This window comes from Protomyctophum parallelum (genome assembly GCF_964188405.1).
Source record: "Protomyctophum parallelum genome assembly, chromosome: 20".
NCBI lineage: Eukaryota > Metazoa > Chordata > Actinopteri > Myctophiformes > Myctophidae > Protomyctophum > Protomyctophum parallelum.
The window spans coordinates 13662952-13681295 of record NC_139718.1 but is presented as its reverse complement, the minus strand read 5'-3'; the positions used below and the strand labels follow the sequence as shown (position 1 = coordinate 13681295).

The following is an 18344-nucleotide window of genomic DNA, read 5'->3' as shown; positions in this document are numbered from 1 at the left end:
TGCTAAAATGTTGTATAAATTGATATGAATATTACCCGTTGTTTATTAAGCGTACGGTGTACGTATTTTTTGTTTGTTTTCTTTGTTCGCAAAAATATTCTACAGTTGTGTTGTTAATTTGTGTCAAAAATACATTTGTTTGTAATAACAAAAACATTGAGTCATATCCGCCCGAAACGCTATTGGCTGTTTCACAAGGAAGTGCATTTTCCTAACACTCGTGACTAAGAGATCTAACGATCTCACTGGTCAGTTTGACGTTTAAATTTGTAACCGTTTATGCTAGAAGAAGAGTAGAGGAGGGCATTTTAAACGCGTCTCAACATTGTCAGTTTGTCACTTTATTGTTGTCACTTGATCAGATCACTTTGGTTGGAAGGACGTATACATTTAACAACCCGCTTCTAGTTTGAGGTAGGTGGTTTAAAATGCAGTTTTAAAGTACGCATTGTATTTTATAACTTCTACATGCAAAAAAAAAAGGAATGACGTTGTTGTATACTGCTGTGCTTTCGGCTCACGACGGTATAGCGCACCGAAAAAAGCTGTTCTCACAACAACTTCGGCTATTTTCGAAGAAAATCAGGCTTTAACGCCAGTGCCTCGTTAATTTGATGTATTTCTAAAGGTCTATTGTAAACATTTGTTTACATTAAACCAAAGTAATGAACGTTTCTGACAAACTCAACGCCTTTGACGTTTGTCAACGGAGGAGAGATTGGGGAATGGGGATTAGCAATGGCAGACATTGAGGTCAGCCTAGCTCTGGTCCATAGCCAACTGCACTTTACTGCCGTTGCAATGACCAGAGCTACGGTCAGCCCATGATCAGCAGTTAGTAAATCAAATCAGGGAATCCAGAGTAGCATGAAATCCACCCTCTAATCCACCAGGGTAACATTATAGAGAAAATGTAATGGAAAAACATAACTCTAATAATAAATAATATCTTTAGCCTTGAACAAGGAAGATTTTTTTTTTACTAATGTATCTATTCTGACGTCTGTCAGATACTGAACACCACCCCACTGGACACTGTGTTTAATGGTCCTCACTCTTACCACAAACTTCAAAATATAAAGTGAGCCGGTTGTGTTCTGAAATCCTGTTATAAAGATTAAGAAGTTGTAATTCCGACTCACCACCATGTTACAATGTGTATCAGCACTGCTGTGCTGTTGCAGCAGACGATGAGCTGCAGATGAAAGTGGATATTATACTAGAGGGAGACCAGAAATTCTGTGGAATTCAGCCATTGCATGATGCTCACTAGCTCTGGTCCATAGCCTAATGAATCATTAGCCGCAATTTGCAACTCTAGATTTTTTTACAATCTGTTGAATCTAGAGTTGCAACACCCTCCATCCACTTCCTATTCATGATTTTCGGTTTCTGATCTGCTGGTCTTAAATGACGTTAAACTCACCAACATTGCAGCTGTAGTCCAAGCTTGAATTATCCTCTTTCAATCTGCCGAGCTTGTTTTTCATAAAAATCCCCCGTAGACATGTTATGAGTTACTTTCTGTCCAAAATATTCCAAGAGTTCACAATCCGAGCCGCCATATTGTATTTTTGCAACGTGCCGTAAAACAAGATGTGAGGGGGAGCGCTTGTTTAATAGAATCTTACCTGCGCAGGTAAGACACCAAAAGAAGAGGCAGACGCAGTGTGACACCCCATCACGCACAGCCTTCTATTAAACAAGCGCTCCCCCTCACATCTTGTTTTACGGCACGTTGCAAAAATACAATATGGCGGCTCGGATTGTGAACTCTTGGAATATTTTGGACAGAAAGTAACTCATAACATGTCTACGGGGGATTTTTATGAAAAACAAGCTCGGCAGATTGAAAGAGGATAATTCAAGCTTGGACTACAGCTGCAATGTTGGTGAGTTTAACGTCATTTAAGACCAGCAGATCAGAAACCGAAAATCATGAATAGGAAGTGGATGGAGGGTGTTGCAACTCTAGATTCAACAGATTGTAAAAAAATCTAGAGTTGCAAATTGCGGCTAATGAATCATAGAAGCATTAGGCTATGGACCACCAGAGCTAGATGCTCACATGGTCTCCACTCCAGTTTATTGTCAGGTGGAGGATTTTGTCAGAAGTTAAATGCACCCACTTAGCTCTCCATCTCCCTTTAAAACAGGATGGCATCTGTTCTGAATGATGAGAACCAAAGTCCCTGTCCTGAAGTGAAGCACATCGATTCAGTCCTGGACATCTTTGCTTTGGATCAGCCGACTGGGAGACCCTCCATTCTGCGACAGTCTGAGAACCTGCCCAGCAAGACTGTAGCAAAGGGAGTAAAGGTACAGAATTGAGTTGCCTATTTTTTCATCACCCTTTTTTTTTTTTTTTTTTTTCTTAAATTATGGTCAGGATGTGTACCCTCAAGGCTCATACATAGTCTGGTTTTACGGTGGTGGGGTGACCACCGAACTACAACATGACGTCACGCGCCGCGGTGAAGAGCAAACCACCGCCACCGCTCCAGCCCTTCGCTCTGTTTTTACTCACCACCGCTCAACGTTATTTCAGCTCCGGTGGTCAGCTCACCACCGGAGCGGTGGTCACCTTACCACCGAAAATCCAGACTATGAATAGGCCTTTAAGCAGTGACTATTATTTTATTTATTTTTATTATGTTTACTCAAGTAGTGTTTAAGATTGTAATGAGAGTAATGTGCTCAATTATTTTTGTTTGTTTTGAGTCACTATTATTATAATATGGTCACACTTTAGTAATACATTTTATTATAATGCACTTTACATTCTTGCAAATCTCAAAGTGCTAATGTATAGAGAGATTTCACACTGATTAGAAAGATGATTGCTGGGACATTTTAGTTTGAATTTAAAGTTCCAGTTAACCAGCTATACTACACTGATTATTATTTATATGTCAATCCAGGTTTGTTTTCAGACTCCAAGAAGAGACCCTTTCACCAAAAGAATTGTATCTCCTTCAAAGACTGGCAAGAGAACAATCCTGGATGAGTGCACAAAAGCAATGGAGTCCTTACAGTTGCATAACTCAAGGTAAATCTTCAGTTTCTTATGAGTAATATTGTGCTGACAAAACTATTACGATGGCTAATCTGTTCTCTTTTGTATCTTATAGTACTTTGCCTCAGGATGTCACTGCACCAGTTGACAGGCCCAAAATTGGTAAAACATCCAGATATGAATATCGTAGCATTTGCACCTCTTATTTAGCTTTCCGAACTGCTTGGCTAATGAAGTGCATCCCTTGTTCAATTTGTCCACACAGAGTTATCACCTAATCTTGATGACATGCCCATACAAAGCAAGGGTGGCTACAACTTTGATTTGGACAACTTGGATGCCATGAATCCATTTCAGGCGTCTGTTAAAGTCCATAACTCTCCAACCAGGCCTGCTCTCGAAGATGTTCCTGCAGGCACAAAAGTACCTCAATGTGGAATACCAGAGAATGTGTCACAGGAGATTTCTCAAACCGAAACGGTACTGGATGATACACTTCCTATCACCCCCTCTATGGAAAATTCACTTGCTAATATGTCTACAGACATACACTCCACGGATAGCAGTGTGGTCATAGTGTCGAAAGGAACGGCTGACAAGGAACAACATTCATCGTCCAACATAACCGATGAGGAAGCGGCTATGTCTTCCACTGTCATTCCAGAAGTAGCTACAGCCAATTATTCTGTAGAAGATGCTCCTCTGCCAACCAAAGGCTCTTACAATTTTGATTTTGACAAGGAACAACATTCATCGTCCAACATAACCGATGAGGAAACGCCTGCGGCTATGTCTTCCACTGTCATTCCAGAAGAAGCTACAGCCAATTATTCTGTAGAAGATGCTCCTCTGCCAACCAAAGGCTCTTACAATTTTGATTTTGACAAGGAACAACATTCATCGTCCAACATAACCGATGAGGAAACGCCTGCGGCTATGTCTTCCACTGTCATTCCAGAAGAAGCTACAGCCAATTATTCTGTAGAAGATGCTCCTCTGCCAACCAAAGGCTCTTACAATTTTGATTTTGACAAGGAACAACATTCATCGTCCAACAGAACCGATGAGGAAACGCCTGCTGCTATGTCTTCCACTGTCATTCCAGAAGAAGCTACAGCCAATTCTGTAGAAGATGCTCCTCTGCCAACCAAAGGCTCGTACAATTTTGATTTTGACAAGGAACAACATTCATCGTCCAACAGAACCGATGAGGAAACGCCTGCTGCTATGTCTTCCACTGTCATTCCAGAAGAAGCTACAGCCAATTATTCTGTAGAAGATGCTCCTCTGCCAACCAAAGGCTCTTACAATTTTGATTTTGACAACTTGGATTCAGGCAATCCTTTCATGACGGGAGGCTCAAAAATGCAGAATTCTCCTCAGGTTGGGAAAAAAGTGCCATGCAGTAACCCGCCGGATATGGAAAGCGTAAACAAGGTAGACGTACCTGCAAAGCTGGTGGCCACGGTGGTATCCGACACGCCTAAACTAACGGAGGATGACTTCATGTCCCAACCCACTGGTGCTCCTCTTAAGGTCCTGGAAAGCATAAATAGTGTAGATGTACCAGAGAAGCCGGTAGCCACTACAGTATCTGACACCCTTAAACCAACGAAGGATGAATCGGTGTCTCAAACAACTGATGCTCCGCTTAACGAAGGCCCAGTGAAACTTGAGTTCAATTTTGACGATGGCATTGATGTCAAACGGAAGCCGCCACCCAAAAGGTTTAGTAAAAAGCCGTCTGGTTTGAAATCGACGGAGAGAAAGCCTGCACCTGAAAAGAAGGAACCCACCCCACCAACAAAATCTCCGGTCAAGCCTGTGGCCGATGACGTTGATATTGCTCCTATTCCAAAGTCTTCTTACTCCTTTCAACTTGACGATGACCCAAACTTCAATCCCTTTGGCACAAATGCAAAAATGAACAATTCACTAACATCTGGGGAGAAGTCCAGTCCCGTGGGCATTCTGGGCAAGGCACCAAATCCAGTTAAAGAGATTCCCACTCCTGTGTGGTATGTAAAACATAACTTTAAGGCCTAAACTGCACCAATGATATGAAACTATTATCCCCAATGGCAGTTCCAAAGAGTTGCATTAGTGCGGTTTAGGCCTAAAAGGCAATCTAATTGCTCTGACCAATGCAAGTTTTGAAGCACAAAATGCTATGTGTTAACAGTATTCCAGCTTACGTGTGTGTCTTGTCTTTGCTCTTTGTAGTACTGGAGATAAGAAAGATGACATCCAAAAGATTGATGGACCCACTCTTGTTGCATTGAAAGAAGTAATTAATGATCTTAACATCTATTGGTTGAATAATATATATTCTTGTCTCCTTGCACACTTAGTTCTGAACTCCCAAGATTGAGCATTAGCAGTGGCGGACACTAACCCCCCCCCCCCCCCCCCCCCCCATATCTGTACTTAACTTGAGTCTTTGTATTTTGCCACATTTGTCCACCACTGTACTTTGTCCACCACTGATTATAAGCCTATCTTTTTTGTTTATTTTTAGAATAACATGACTGAGAAGATGGAGACTGCCCCTGGCCCTGACTTGGGATTTGAGACTGAGCAACCTGTGTTTATTACTCCTGAATTCATTACACTGGGTCACCTTGATCAGAACTCACAGACTGGGCTGCTGGAACCCAGTGAGGAGTTTGTTCCTGGAACCATGTGTAAGTCATATTGTCTCACATTTTAGGACACTTCAACCTACAGACATTGAATGTTTACTTATCTTGAGTGGTACATTTGAGGACAATTTTATTTGTATATTCAAAAAAAATTCTTCCATGCATTGAATATAATCTACCTGAATTTGCCCTCTTTAATTTGCTATGTTATCTTTTCTCTAGTCATGGCAAATGACTTTGATGGTCAAATGGACTACCTCGAACAATGTGGGACTGGCAGCGTGAGTGTTGCCCTCATGTTTCTTCTTCTCTTTTCTTTTCTTGTACTTTTGTACTAAATTTAAATGTGTTTTTTGTTTGCTAATCTGCTGTTAACAGTTCAAGGAATCTGCATTAAGGAAACAGTCTCTCTACCTTAAGTTTGACCCCCTGATGAAAGAGAGCCCCAAAAAGGCAGTGGGCCCTGGTGCACAGAATCCTATCCCTCGTCTAGCCCCATTTGTTTCACGGTATGTTGCACCAACCTCACCCGCCAGATGCCCTAGCTTGACTTGTTCTATGCTGAGCATCAAATAGTCTTTACTTTAAAGCCAGTCAATTCATTAAACTGTGCTTTCTTTTCAGTTTGGAAGCTCCACAGATTGCTGATACAAAGGCTGCACAAGATGATTTCAAGCTAGTTGATGTCATAGAATCAGTAAGTCACCTGTCACATTTGCCACTGTAATTGGTCATACTTGAACCATTCCTGCAATATATGCAAGAGCCTTTTTTTCTGGATCATCCATCACTTATTTCTTCTTAAATTGTACATCACTAAAATTGTCTACCCCATCAGTAAAACACTTTAGACAATGTTTCTGCTAGCCACGAAAGAATGTGAAAGTAAAGAAAGAGGGATTCGGTTTAACCTTGGGATGGAACAGAAATGGGAAATCAGTTTTTTTTTTTGCATTTCAGTTGATTTGCAAAAGCTTTAAAATTCCACCAGCTGCATTACAATTTTAGAAATCTCAAACTAAATTCATGGGATTGTAACATTAAATGGAGTTAATTTGTGTTGCATCAAAGCTGTTGAATCAGCCTATCTAAGCCAGGGGTTCCCAAACTTTTTTGGACCAGGTACCCCTTTTGGGGTAGATATTTTTCCAGGTACCCCCTCATCCTCGCAACACAGATAACAATATATTTACAACCACAAGCAGTGTTTCCTGCAGGAAAAAGCTTTGGCATGGTGCTGGGTGCAGGCCGCAGGGGGGCCTTCTTGCGTCGAACATTTTGATTCATTAATTAATTTGATTCAATAATTAATTAATACGATTAATAAATTAAGATTAATTTGTATTATTGCTCTTGTATTGCTATTGGAGACACTGGGGAGGCACTGGGAAGCCACTGGGGAGGCACTGGGAAGGTACTAAGGGGACACTGGGGAGGCACTGGGGAGCATGGGGAGGCACTCAGGGGGACACTGGGGAGGCATTCAGGGGGACACTGGGGAGGCACTCGGCTGGGCACTGGGGAGGCACTCAGGGGGACACTGGGGAGGCACTGAGGGGACACTGGGAAGGCACTCAGGGGGACACTGGGGAGGCACTCAGGGGGACACTGGGGAGGCACTCAGGGGGACACTGGGGAGGCACTAAGGGGACACTGGGGAGGTACTGGGCAGACACTGGGGAGGCACCATGGCGGACACTGGGGAGGTACTGGACTTTTTTTCTTTTTTTTGAGGGGGCTTGGGTACCCCCTGGCTATGCGTCGCGGACCCCACTTTGGGAACCGCTGATCTAAGCTATGTAAACTCTCATTTTTATTTAGACTGTGGATCCATTTGTCCAGGATTCTGAAATGCATGTGTGCAGAGTCGCTCCTCTTCCCCAGCCAACAAATGCAGAGGATGCAATTGTTGAAATGTTGAAATACAGTCAGAAAGACATGGATCAAGCCATTGCGTTGGTTCAGACGGTGGTAAGTTAAGAGCTGATTTAATTCTCATTGCCACTGTTTATGTATTACTTTTAGTGTCAAGTTAATGTCTTGAGTATGAAATAATTAGATTAATTAAATTCAGACATACACTGATTCTAACAATAGAGTATATTTATTCAACAGGCAAATGAAAAAGATAAGCAATGGAAAGCAAAATATGACAAGCTTCTTGCAGAATCGGAGGACAAGAAGTGAGCCATTTATTACTGTTATTTGCTACTTTATCAATTTTATTCATGTACAGTTTAAGCAATTTTTCAATTTCTTGCACAGGAGAATCGTTTCTGAACTCAAGAGCTCAAGTGCAAAGATGAGATGTAAGTTATTGAAACCGAATTTGTATTTGATGGCAGGGTTCTGTGAATGTGTACTATCCCCCATCTTTATGGATCATTGTTTGTCTCTGTCAATCTTGCCTCATTCTACCAGCTACACAAGAGAGAGACCACCAGAAGATGGAAACAAGCCTCAGGGAGGCCTTGAGGGAGGCCTTGCAGGAGAAGGAACAAGTGCAAACCGAGCTGAGTAACTTGGAGAGGTCTTTCTCTGAAGTCTTAAAGAGACTGGACAAATATAAGGAGATCATTGTAGGTTGCAGAAAGGTGAGTAATAGTCATCACAGCATGACTTGGAGGTCATGCTGAACATATCCAATTTTTAACACTCATCATATTCTGAGAACATGTTGAAGATCTGATGTAACACTTCTTGCACTTGTCATGTGTCAAGAGCTAGCACTTGAAAATCGCTGCCAACCTGTGTTAAAACTTATCAAATTGGGTAGTTTTGGTTCTGGTATGGAGAGAGAGCGAGTTCTTAACACAATGCAAGTTATCAGGTTTTCTCATGTCCTCCATAGGCTCTGTGCATAACTAGTCCCAGGGTTCGAGATGGAGGCACATCCGTTTTTTGTTTCCTGTACTGGGGTAATTTTCTCAATGGGTAATGTTAATTGTAAATTCTGATCTTTTATTTGATGGGCTCTGCAACAGATTTGAACTGAAAGTGTAAACGCCTGCACCTGATATGTGTTTCCCAGTTCAAATCTGCTGCAGACCCAATCAAACAAAGCTATAGTAAAATGATCGGGTACACCCAGTACAGGCTTTAGTTTCGACATACTATTGGCCCGACTGTCATTAGAACGACAACCTACCTTAAACCCTAACCGCAAGCAGGGAGCAGCGCATGTTCACCAACCTTAATCCGATCGTTGTTTCCGCATGTCTGTCCAATGGTCAGATAAGCATGCACAACCCAAAATGATCCAGAACAGGAAATGAGTATGCCATCTTCGAGAACCCCAGGACTACAGTTGTACACATTGCACAGAGACTAGGAATGTGGGTGACGTTTGCCTGGGCTCACCTACCTAAGGCTCACCTATTAAGGCTCAGTCCTGGCATAGCCGGCCCGGGTTTGAAAAGTACAAAAAAGGATTTGCTTTTATAAACTGTAATTTGTTATCACACAATTGTTTTATCTGCCTAATTACTAGAATGAAGAAACTCTGAAAGCATGCGCTCAGGATGCCCTGGCCAGGATCAAAAAGGAGGAGCAGCGCTATCAGACACTGAAAGCCCATGCCGAGGAGAAAATTGAGATGTAAGATTTACTAGACTCTACCATTCTGTTTATTGTATGAGCCCTGCCAAAACACTGGTTTTGTAAACTGACTGTGCTTGTGCTGTTTTCAGGGCAAATAAACAGATTTTTGAGGTGCGGTCAAAGTTCAAGGCTGAGATGGCAGGACTTCAAGCCCAGCTGCGCATGGAGCAGCTAAAGGTTCATTCTCTGGAAAAGAGCCTTGACCAGAAAGTAAGTGAACACTGTTAAGCAGAATAAAAATGTCATGACATTAGTTGATTATCTACTCTCTAAACTGTTTGTAATAATCTGAAGATATCTAATTATGTTTTCTGCCTTTTTCTCACCATTCTCTGTACCTCAGGGAAAAGAGTGTGAAGAGCTTAGTAAGGTCTGCGACGAACTCATCACAAAAGTGAGGAGTTGAAAACGGGATCATCATATTATTGTCCTGCTGTTTTGTTGTTGTTCGGCTCTTATTGCTGCTGTTTAATGTTTAATGTTCTGCTCTTATTGCTGTTCTGTGATGATTAAGTCATCTAAAATGGCCAGAGGAGCTGAAAACGGCACACTTTGTTTTATTGATGTTTGTCGCTCTGATTAGATTTCTTGGAATATTTTGTACAAATAAAGTTAATACTGTTCTGATTATATGGTTTAAAATGTCTTAATGCTTGTTTGTTGTATCCCATTAATAAAGCTATTAACTATGTTATACTTTGGCTTTTCAAAAATAGCAGATATACAATCTCGTAGATTTTTATCGTAAACATGCCACAAATATATATATATATTTTTTTTACTCAAATCTTTGCTTCTGTGGAGACCCTAGATTAGAACGACATATTTTCATATGTGGGTCTGTGGCCAAATACTTGGCATGACTGACAAACTCTTTCAGAAAACTGTTGGGATTTGGAAGACATTTTTAGAATTGGCCTCAGGTCAATGTCCTTAAAAGAAATTATGAACACAAATGTCTTGCAAACTGGCAATGTGTTTGGCGAATTGATTTGACCTTTGAAACCACATGGGGGCAGTGTTGTTTAAAAGTTTGCTTGTGGATCGATTGCTTTTAACATTCAAAGCATTTTAATTGACTTATGGTAATATGGTTGGTTTACCAGTGTAACAGCAAAGTGCAATACTGTGTAGATTATTTTAGGTTCTATGAATGCTTTTTACCAAATGGGTAGGAGCTATTAAATATGTAATTTACTCATCCGTCTCGAGCCAATGCTCATCTCTTCCTGCAATGCTTATAACAAAACAAGAGCTGGCTCAATACAATGCTACCCTTCTTTTCGGAGCAATCACAGGGTCCTGTCACTTCATTCCCAGAGCAGGACAATGCACTTCCTAATGGTGAAAGGAAATCCTACCTAGATTGGAGCTGAATGAGGTGGTAGTGTGGAGCAGAGGAGGGGCTGCAGTGGGTTTATTCTGTTCCTTAAATGGGGAAGATGCTAGTCGTCTGGTGTAGTCTTTCAGGGGCCATCACTCATCTAAAAACGACAGAGTCCTCTGTGTCCAGTTGTCCACACACACACTATTCAGTCATTCATGCCATCAGCTACTGTCTGAGCTGGCTGCCCTCTGTGTCACCCTCTGTAGACAAGTCAACTATAGGCTTCTCGTCATGTCACAGACAGGGCAGAAAGCTGACCTGCCTTTGCTGGGGTTCCCAATGGCCCTCATCCATTAGTATGGGGCCCATCTCATTCACAACTATTCCCTTTCTTGATCAGCAGGTGGTAGTAGCGCTGCTACAATATATTTCTATCATCAAACCAAGTACAAGACATAAAAGGAAAAAAAAACACATACTGTACATTTGCAAAAGTCCAGACGGAAGGCCAACAACAGTGTGTGGTCCACCCATTGATTGTATAAACAGGTAGAGAAAACAAAGCAAGACATCAAATGCAGCTATTTCAAGTCCTTTAATCCAACTGTAACCAAATCATCAAGACATTAGATGATTTAGTTTTTGACCTTTTAAGAGAATATATTGTACAAGATTGTCAAATACAACCAATTACATACAACAATACCTAAATGTGATTAAACTGGCAGACAGTACTCAAAATATACTATACACAACTACAGTAAACTTTAATAAACTTACATATGTAAAATGCCTTACTCTGGAAAATAAACATTCGATACATTTTCTTAGCAAAATAAATTAAATATTCATGACTGAATTTGAATATAAATGACTACAGCTTCATAAATCGTGGCTGGATACGTTTGCAGTCCAAAATACACATCCTTTCTAGTCACCAATAAGGGTATATTTGGGGAAGCATTTACCTCTGACTAGTGGTGGGAACCTCTGAAAAGTTTTGAAGACTCAACTCCAATTAACATGCAACATGGAAACACACTTCTCCCATCCCTTGCAGTCTTAGGCAAGGTTTGCATACCTTAGGTTAGGCTTTCTGGTCTATGTATGGCAAGTAAGTGAAGGACAAAAGTCCATCAGGGATGGAGATAACTAAAATGAAGGATAGTGGTCAGTGATGTAATGTATGTGCATTCCAAACATTATGTGACATTAAAACAAACAAAGGACTACCTGAGTAGGAGCATTAAATCCAGCCCTTTTGTAAATCATCAGTACCGCTTGTATCACCATGGCCAGTCGCAACATGCAGAGCCTCTGCTCTACCCCAGCTGTAGAAGTGAACAGTAAAAGCAACACGCATTTGGACTTCACCTCAAATAGAAATCGTAAAAGAACAAATCAGGATGATAGGCAGATATCCTCTAGTTAGTCTGAACAACTGCAATTTAACCCGCACATTGAAGAATCTCGCCTTTTTAAGTGCACAACAACCATATATTTTAGTGGTGTGAGAACATGGCAGGTGAAAAAGCAGAAGCACCAAACATGGACATTAGCAGGCGCTAACCCAAGTTCTGTATCACTGACCGCTGATATGTTTATCACTAGACTGTGCATTCACTTCAAATATTGTCCAGTTGTAAGAAGAGTTTGGCACAGTTTAACAGTTTATAGAGCAATTCCAGCTGTACATTACCAAAGAGCACGTCTCTGTGTTTAGTCCACAGCTCATACAGTCCATGTAAAATGCTGGCTAACACTGAAAATGAATGTGTTGATGCTGATGTACTTTCCCATCCACGTGGGAGTGAGTGTGCGTGTGAATGTCAGTGTAGATTTTGGGGTATATTTTGTTGGGGAGGGCTGACCCCCCTTGGCTGAGGAGGAGCTGCTGCTGGGCGAGGTACTCCTCATAGTTTATGGAACTCATGCAATCTTTGTCTGGGCTGGAAGAAGTGGACGACGGGGCGACACAGCTCCTCTCCCGTTCTCGATAGGGCAGCCGGTGGGAGCTCTGCAACACCTGAGCAGCCGTGGCCGGTGCACTGGGAGGTGGACAGTGCTTCTTGCTCTGGCAGAACCACAGCAGCACTGTGCCAAAGATGAACACCATCCCAGCGGGTATGCCAATGATGACAGGCCAGGGGAGGGTGCTGGAGGCTGGCACAAATATGGGGATGATAGGAGGCTTGGTGTCTGCAAAGGGAGAACGGAAAGAAAAGATCACGTTTCTTTATTTATTTATATAGCATTTCTACTGGCTCTTATTACATATGTGTATGTTATGAATGTTACAAATCCAACCTCTTGACCTACCTTTGCAATATTTTAGAATGAAAAAGTCAAACACTAGTTTTTTAAACTAGACAAAGCTACTGATATAACAATTTCAGTTGCCAATTCACATGTGTACTGCAGCAGTCCTGGTTGCTGCCAAGCCCCACAGTTGTCCTGGGGAGGGTGTAGACAACCACATGCCTCCTCCAATACACATGGAGTCAACAGCTGCTTCTTTTCACCTGACAGTGAAGAGTGTCACAGAGACAGCATAACGTGACCCGAGGTTTGGGCCATCTTCCTCAGATCCCCTCCCCTCTCAACAGGACAACCAGTAGGAATCTCCAGTGCAGCAACAAAGACAACAATACCCGGTTGGCATCCCCCACCCCCGCGAACACCGCCAGTCTCACTCTCTTCGGTGAGGGTCAAGTGTCATTCCTTCTATGGAAGTGAGAGGTGGGTGCGTTTACATAAATCTCACCTGGAAGCACGGTAAGGAAAGCGCTGCGGAAGCTGTAACCCATGGTGTTGGCACCTAAACAGATGTACATGCCAGAATCTTCCTCTTTAGCCCGGGTAATGAGAAGCTTGTTGAGGTAGGAGCCGTCGGGTCGCGACCACACCTCTCCGGTGGGCAGCACCACAAAGCGGTGGTCGCCCACCTCGATGGTGGAGTTGTAGCGGCTTTCCTCGTTGGACTCCACGCGCTTGAGCCACTGAATGACAGGCTTCACGTCACTCCGCACCTTGCACTGGAACGAGGTGGTGCCACCATAGTCCACCGTGGTGTTGACCGGGTGCGTGCCCGTCAAAATGGGCTTGGAGTTTGTCCTCTCTGTACGTACACAAGCACACACACACACACACACACAGTGAAACATATGTCAAAACACACACACACACGCACGCACACACATATTCATTTTGACATGCCAGACCTTCTGTGCATAGAACAGGCCTTAGTTGTCTGTACTGTTATTAGCCCCAGGCTTATAACTTGTAATTAACAGAGAAGGAGAAATACCACATGTAACACAAGAAGTATGTGTGATTAGTTTCCTCTCTCTCTGCTCCTGGTTGTACAGCACACATTTCTCAAGGGGAAGGGGGAGCTGGGGGTCTGGCAGACAGCTGGACTTTAATCAGCTCCAGATTGGGTGGAGGGTCTCTGGGTTGAAGAACCCCTCTCTCTCTCACTCTCTCTCTCTTTCTGCATCTAACACCAGAACCCAAACCCTGACTCTCGGGCCTCCTTCCTCAATATGCTTCCCATACACCATACACATGATTACACAAGCACATCCATCCATGCAGCAGGGACACGAGTAAGATTTGTTGATCAAACTCTGAAGCTGGGAGTAGGAAGATCAGAGAGAGAGAGAGACCCTGCAAAAGGTTATGCTTCTTCCACAGTCAAATCCAAGACCTTAGAATGATTAACCTCACACTGTTTTTAGTTTGTTTTTTCATTTCCATTAAAGGACCACTTCACCTTTTCAACCCATCTTCATAATAATAGGTCCTCACTAATAATCATGATAAAATGGCATGGCACAATTATTTTGTGCTGTGGACAGTTCAGAAACCCGTCCACCAGTGACATCATCAATGGCGAATCCAAGCTAATAGAAACTGCAGGCTTTCTAGTCCTGAAAAGTTGCAATGCGAAAATGGAAGCCACCGTTCTCACGATATTAGAAATCTAAACATTTTTAGTAAATAAAAAAATAATAATATATATATATATATATATATATATATATATATATACAGTATATATATATATATTTCTTTTTAAATATTTTTTATCCCCAGTGTCAATTATCTGTAATCCTGGGCGATACACTTCCTCTGCTAACCTGGGGGGTCAGCGGACTGACCTCATGCTTCCTTCTATGCATGAGGAGTCCAAGCCGCTTCTTTTCACCTGACAGGCGGGAGTTTCCCCGGCCGGACGTAGCGCTTGGAAGGAACACGTTATTCCGACCAGGATTACTGCATGTTTTTTGTGAGGGTACCTACCCTTGGAGACACGGGGAGAACATGCAAACTCCACACAGAAAGGCCCTTTCGCCAACCCCACCTATGGGCACTGATGATGCCGAGGAGAGAACACGCCCCCAGCGCCCACAGCGTCCCCAGTGGGAATCGAACCCAGGACCTTCTAGCTATGAGGCGACAGCACTACCAACTGTACCACCATGCCCCGCCCATAAAAAATCAAATAAAACAAGTAAAGTAAAAAATTAAAAGAATATTGTTTAAATAAAATCTGGTTTCTGAACTGCCCACAGCCCTCCTATGAGACACAGATTGAGTAGAAATTTATTTTGCCATTTTATCATGATTATTAGTGAGGACCTATTATATGAAGATAGGTTGAAAAGTGGTGAAGTGGTCCTTCAAGGAAAAACCGCGACAAACATTTAAAGCAATGCAGGTTACTCAACAGTTATTACTGAGATATTTGCAGGCAGCGGATGGATACTTACGTATGACCTCAACTTTGTATGTTGCGTTGATCTCTCCTGCACGATTGGAGACTCTGCAGGTGTATCTGCCGCTGTGCTCTGGCATCAGATTCCTCAGGCTCAGCGTCCACTTCTTCTGTCGCCCCTCGCCGACCTCGCGCTCCGTCAGAGGCCTGTCATCCTTCAACCACACGATGTCTGGCCGCGGATTCCCACTCGCTGTACACTTGAGTCTCACCGAGCTGCCCACTGGACGGGCTATCACCCTCTTCCTCATCTTAGCAGGCTGGGTGAAGCGAGGCCGCACTTCAGAGGAAATAAAAGGACATTACCGTATGCGTTCAATGCCTTGCTGTTCACTGGACACTCTGGACATGGTAGGAGTTTTTATTATGCTGCATGGTGAGAGAGTGCTTACCAAATTTTCCTGACAGGCCGTCAGGGCCCAACTCGGACTCTGGGCCATCAGCCGTCCCTGGGCCTGTCTTATCAGTACCAGAGTCATCTGTTGACAGAGAAAATATGGTCAGTCACTGGAGAGCTAAACAAAACATAAAGATGAAAATTGTGTTCTTCCCCCAAGGGATATAAAGTAAATAAAACTTGTGGCACAGAATTCAAGCTGGTTATAACATGACGAAATATCATCATGCTGCATAAAGGTCTAGAGGTTTTCACGAAGGGTGACGACAAAGATTATAAGATAAACAGTCTATGATTTCACTTGTGGAATAAAGACTTATGTAGCCATTTGGGCGAATATCCAATGCAGTTAAACTGTCTAGTCGAGCTCTCAGTGGACAAGCTTTCTCACTTACTTCCACAGCCTGCAAAGAAGACGGTAAACACCTCCTGAGACAGTGCAGAAAGAGCCATAGTCTATGTAATGTTTTAGTCTGCATCTCAATCCAAACGGCAGTAAGGCTTATCTTGTACTTCATCGCACTACTGTACTGCTTGACAGAAATGATGTATTTAATATAATGTGTCATTTTTGTCAGGCGACAAACTACACCCTGAGCCTTAGACCTTTCGGTTGACACGTCTTTACAACGTCATAGACAAAATAGTTACAGCAAAGACACAAAGCCCAACAGGCACTGTAAAGCAATCTTGGCTCTGACTGAGTAAATTTAGCATTTATAGATAGGATCCTCTAAGCGGGGTGCACGCTAAGGTCACACACTGCAGCAATTGGGAGTAACATGATCAGTTTTCATAAGCCTGGTTCCAGAAGACAGCTGTGCAGTTTATGTCACTGGCTGGCTGGCTGACATCATGCAGTGGAGCTAAGACAGGGCTTACAGAAAATATAATGAGTGAAACCTAATAGACGTTTGTAATGCATATCTACTTTGTGAGTTAGGCATTGATGAATTTATGAACCATATCAAATTCCCTGCCATCCCGTGCCACTCACTGCAATGCCAGACTTTAAATGGATGATTATGGATTATCAGTTAAAGAAGAGATGGGAAGCTTTGATATACTACTGGGATGTCACTTAACATTAAGTTATGGTACTCATGTCAATCGCAATATGTCTGACCTTTTAAATATGACAACCATAAGTAAGTGATTTATCTGCCTTGCTGGGGGCCAGATAAAGCTCATATTTGGCAAGCATGGATCTATAACGAACAGCACAAGGAACAAAGTCCAACAGCTAATGTTGCTAGTTTTGATTTCAAGTTCAGTGTAGCCTCAAGTTGAATTCCTCTAAATGCAGTTTGGCACACTTGATTCCCCCTTAATGTTTGATGGGGGCAGGTAGAGGGGCCAGATGTGACTTCTAACCCCCCCTTAGTCCTGCCGCCCTCCCAAGTCCCCCAAAACCCTCTAAGCTCTCTAGGGTTCTCTGGGCACAAACCCTCCATTGTCTGTCCCCTGTAGCACCAGGCCCACTCATGATGTCATGGCTATTTGAAGGGCTTTAACTGGCCAACTATAATAACCCATTCCTTTAAAAAACAGCCTCTATTGGAAGAAATATTTCTCTGTTGCTCACTTGGGCTCTGCGCATTCCTGCCGGTTCCTGAACCTCCCAATCCAAACAGAACATGGTCCCACACTGCCGGGCTTTTCTTTCTGAGTTTTCTTTTTTGGGGGGTTCCTGAATCTATTTCCTTTCCACTTTTTGGAGATTCTGAGGAACAATGGTGCCTTTTATGAGTCTGTGTGTGTTACAACTATCCCTAGCCACTATTGTCTTTAAACAATGTTGGCTGACCAGACTTGCAGACTGGAGGGAGGCAGGACATGTCATGGCAGTCATATAATTGTTATTTTTGGAACTGAGAAAAATACAATTGTCAATAAATAGAGAGAGACCTAGAAACCTCTGTGTCTGCCCCACCCCCTCCGTGTCCCCCTTCTACCCTCTCCATTATTCTCCAAAACTGGCATACATTGTGTGGAACCTAAATGCAAATAGCTAGGTAGGTAATTAATTAAATGAACACTTGCACTAAGTAAGCAATGAGCTATGTCGGGCTGTTTAAATCACAACGTTATTACATGCCACCATACAACAGTGATTGACTTCAGCCCATTCATGTACATACTTCAGTGTTTTAGCATCTGATGCCATCACCTCCCTTTTCATTCACAAACCCAGCAACAGGAAGTAGGTCACTATGCGCTCTCTCCTCTGGCCTTGTGCACCAGCTGAGCTGAATCACAGGAAAAGGCCCCTTGATTTGGGGGTCACAATGAGCTCCAGATGTTGGGGACATCGTAATGTCCAGAGAAGGTTGTGTAGTGGCCTTGCACATGCGATCAGTCACATGGAGGGCAGTTTATCCAACAGCTGGCCATTATAACATCTCCGGAGACAGCCAAATTAACAAAGTATGCACTGTGTGTGAACTGTGAAGTGCCAAATGCTGTATGTGTACAGACATTAATTGTCTCCACCAGGCCGAAGGCCACATGGGCCTGTTACAGTGCCACCAGGAGGCCGATTTTTGCAAAACACATTTTTTGACAGTACACCTACAAATATT

General features: G+C 42.8%; 2 protein-coding genes across 4 annotated transcripts in view; one reads left to right on the top strand and one right to left on the bottom strand.

Moving 5' to 3' along the window:
* The first annotated feature begins 288 nt into the window (after positions 1-288).
* Positions 289-9880, top strand: tacc3 (transforming, acidic coiled-coil containing protein 3). Its single transcript, XM_083791604.1, has 17 exons — positions 289-414; positions 2157-2319; positions 2922-3049; positions 3132-3178; positions 3282-5034; positions 5240-5303; positions 5535-5700; positions 5881-5939; positions 6037-6167; positions 6283-6355; positions 7480-7629; positions 7774-7841; positions 7924-7967; positions 8080-8252; positions 9149-9255; positions 9348-9468; positions 9602-9880. The coding sequence occupies exons 2-17, from the start codon at positions 2158-2160 to the stop codon at positions 9662-9664; spliced, it is 3309 nt and encodes a 1102-aa protein (XP_083647730.1). The 5' UTR covers positions 289-414; position 2157; the 3' UTR covers positions 9665-9880.
* Positions 9881-11161: 1281 nt separating this feature from the next.
* Positions 11162-18344, bottom strand: part of LOC310877607 (fibroblast growth factor receptor-like 1) — a 31882-nt gene continuing 24699 nt past the window's right edge. For all 3 annotated transcript variants that reach the window (XM_083791546.1, XM_083791548.1, XM_083791547.1), the window contains 4 exons: positions 15758-15844; positions 15361-15645; positions 13350-13703; positions 11162-12784 (listed from right to left, as the gene is read on the bottom strand). In XM_083791546.1, the coding sequence (XP_083647672.1) occupies positions 12342-12784; positions 13350-13703; positions 15361-15645; positions 15758-15844 (1169 nt within the window). In that variant the 3' untranslated portion in view covers positions 11162-12341. The remainder of the gene's footprint in view (positions 12785-13349; positions 13704-15360; positions 15646-15757; positions 15845-18344) is intronic.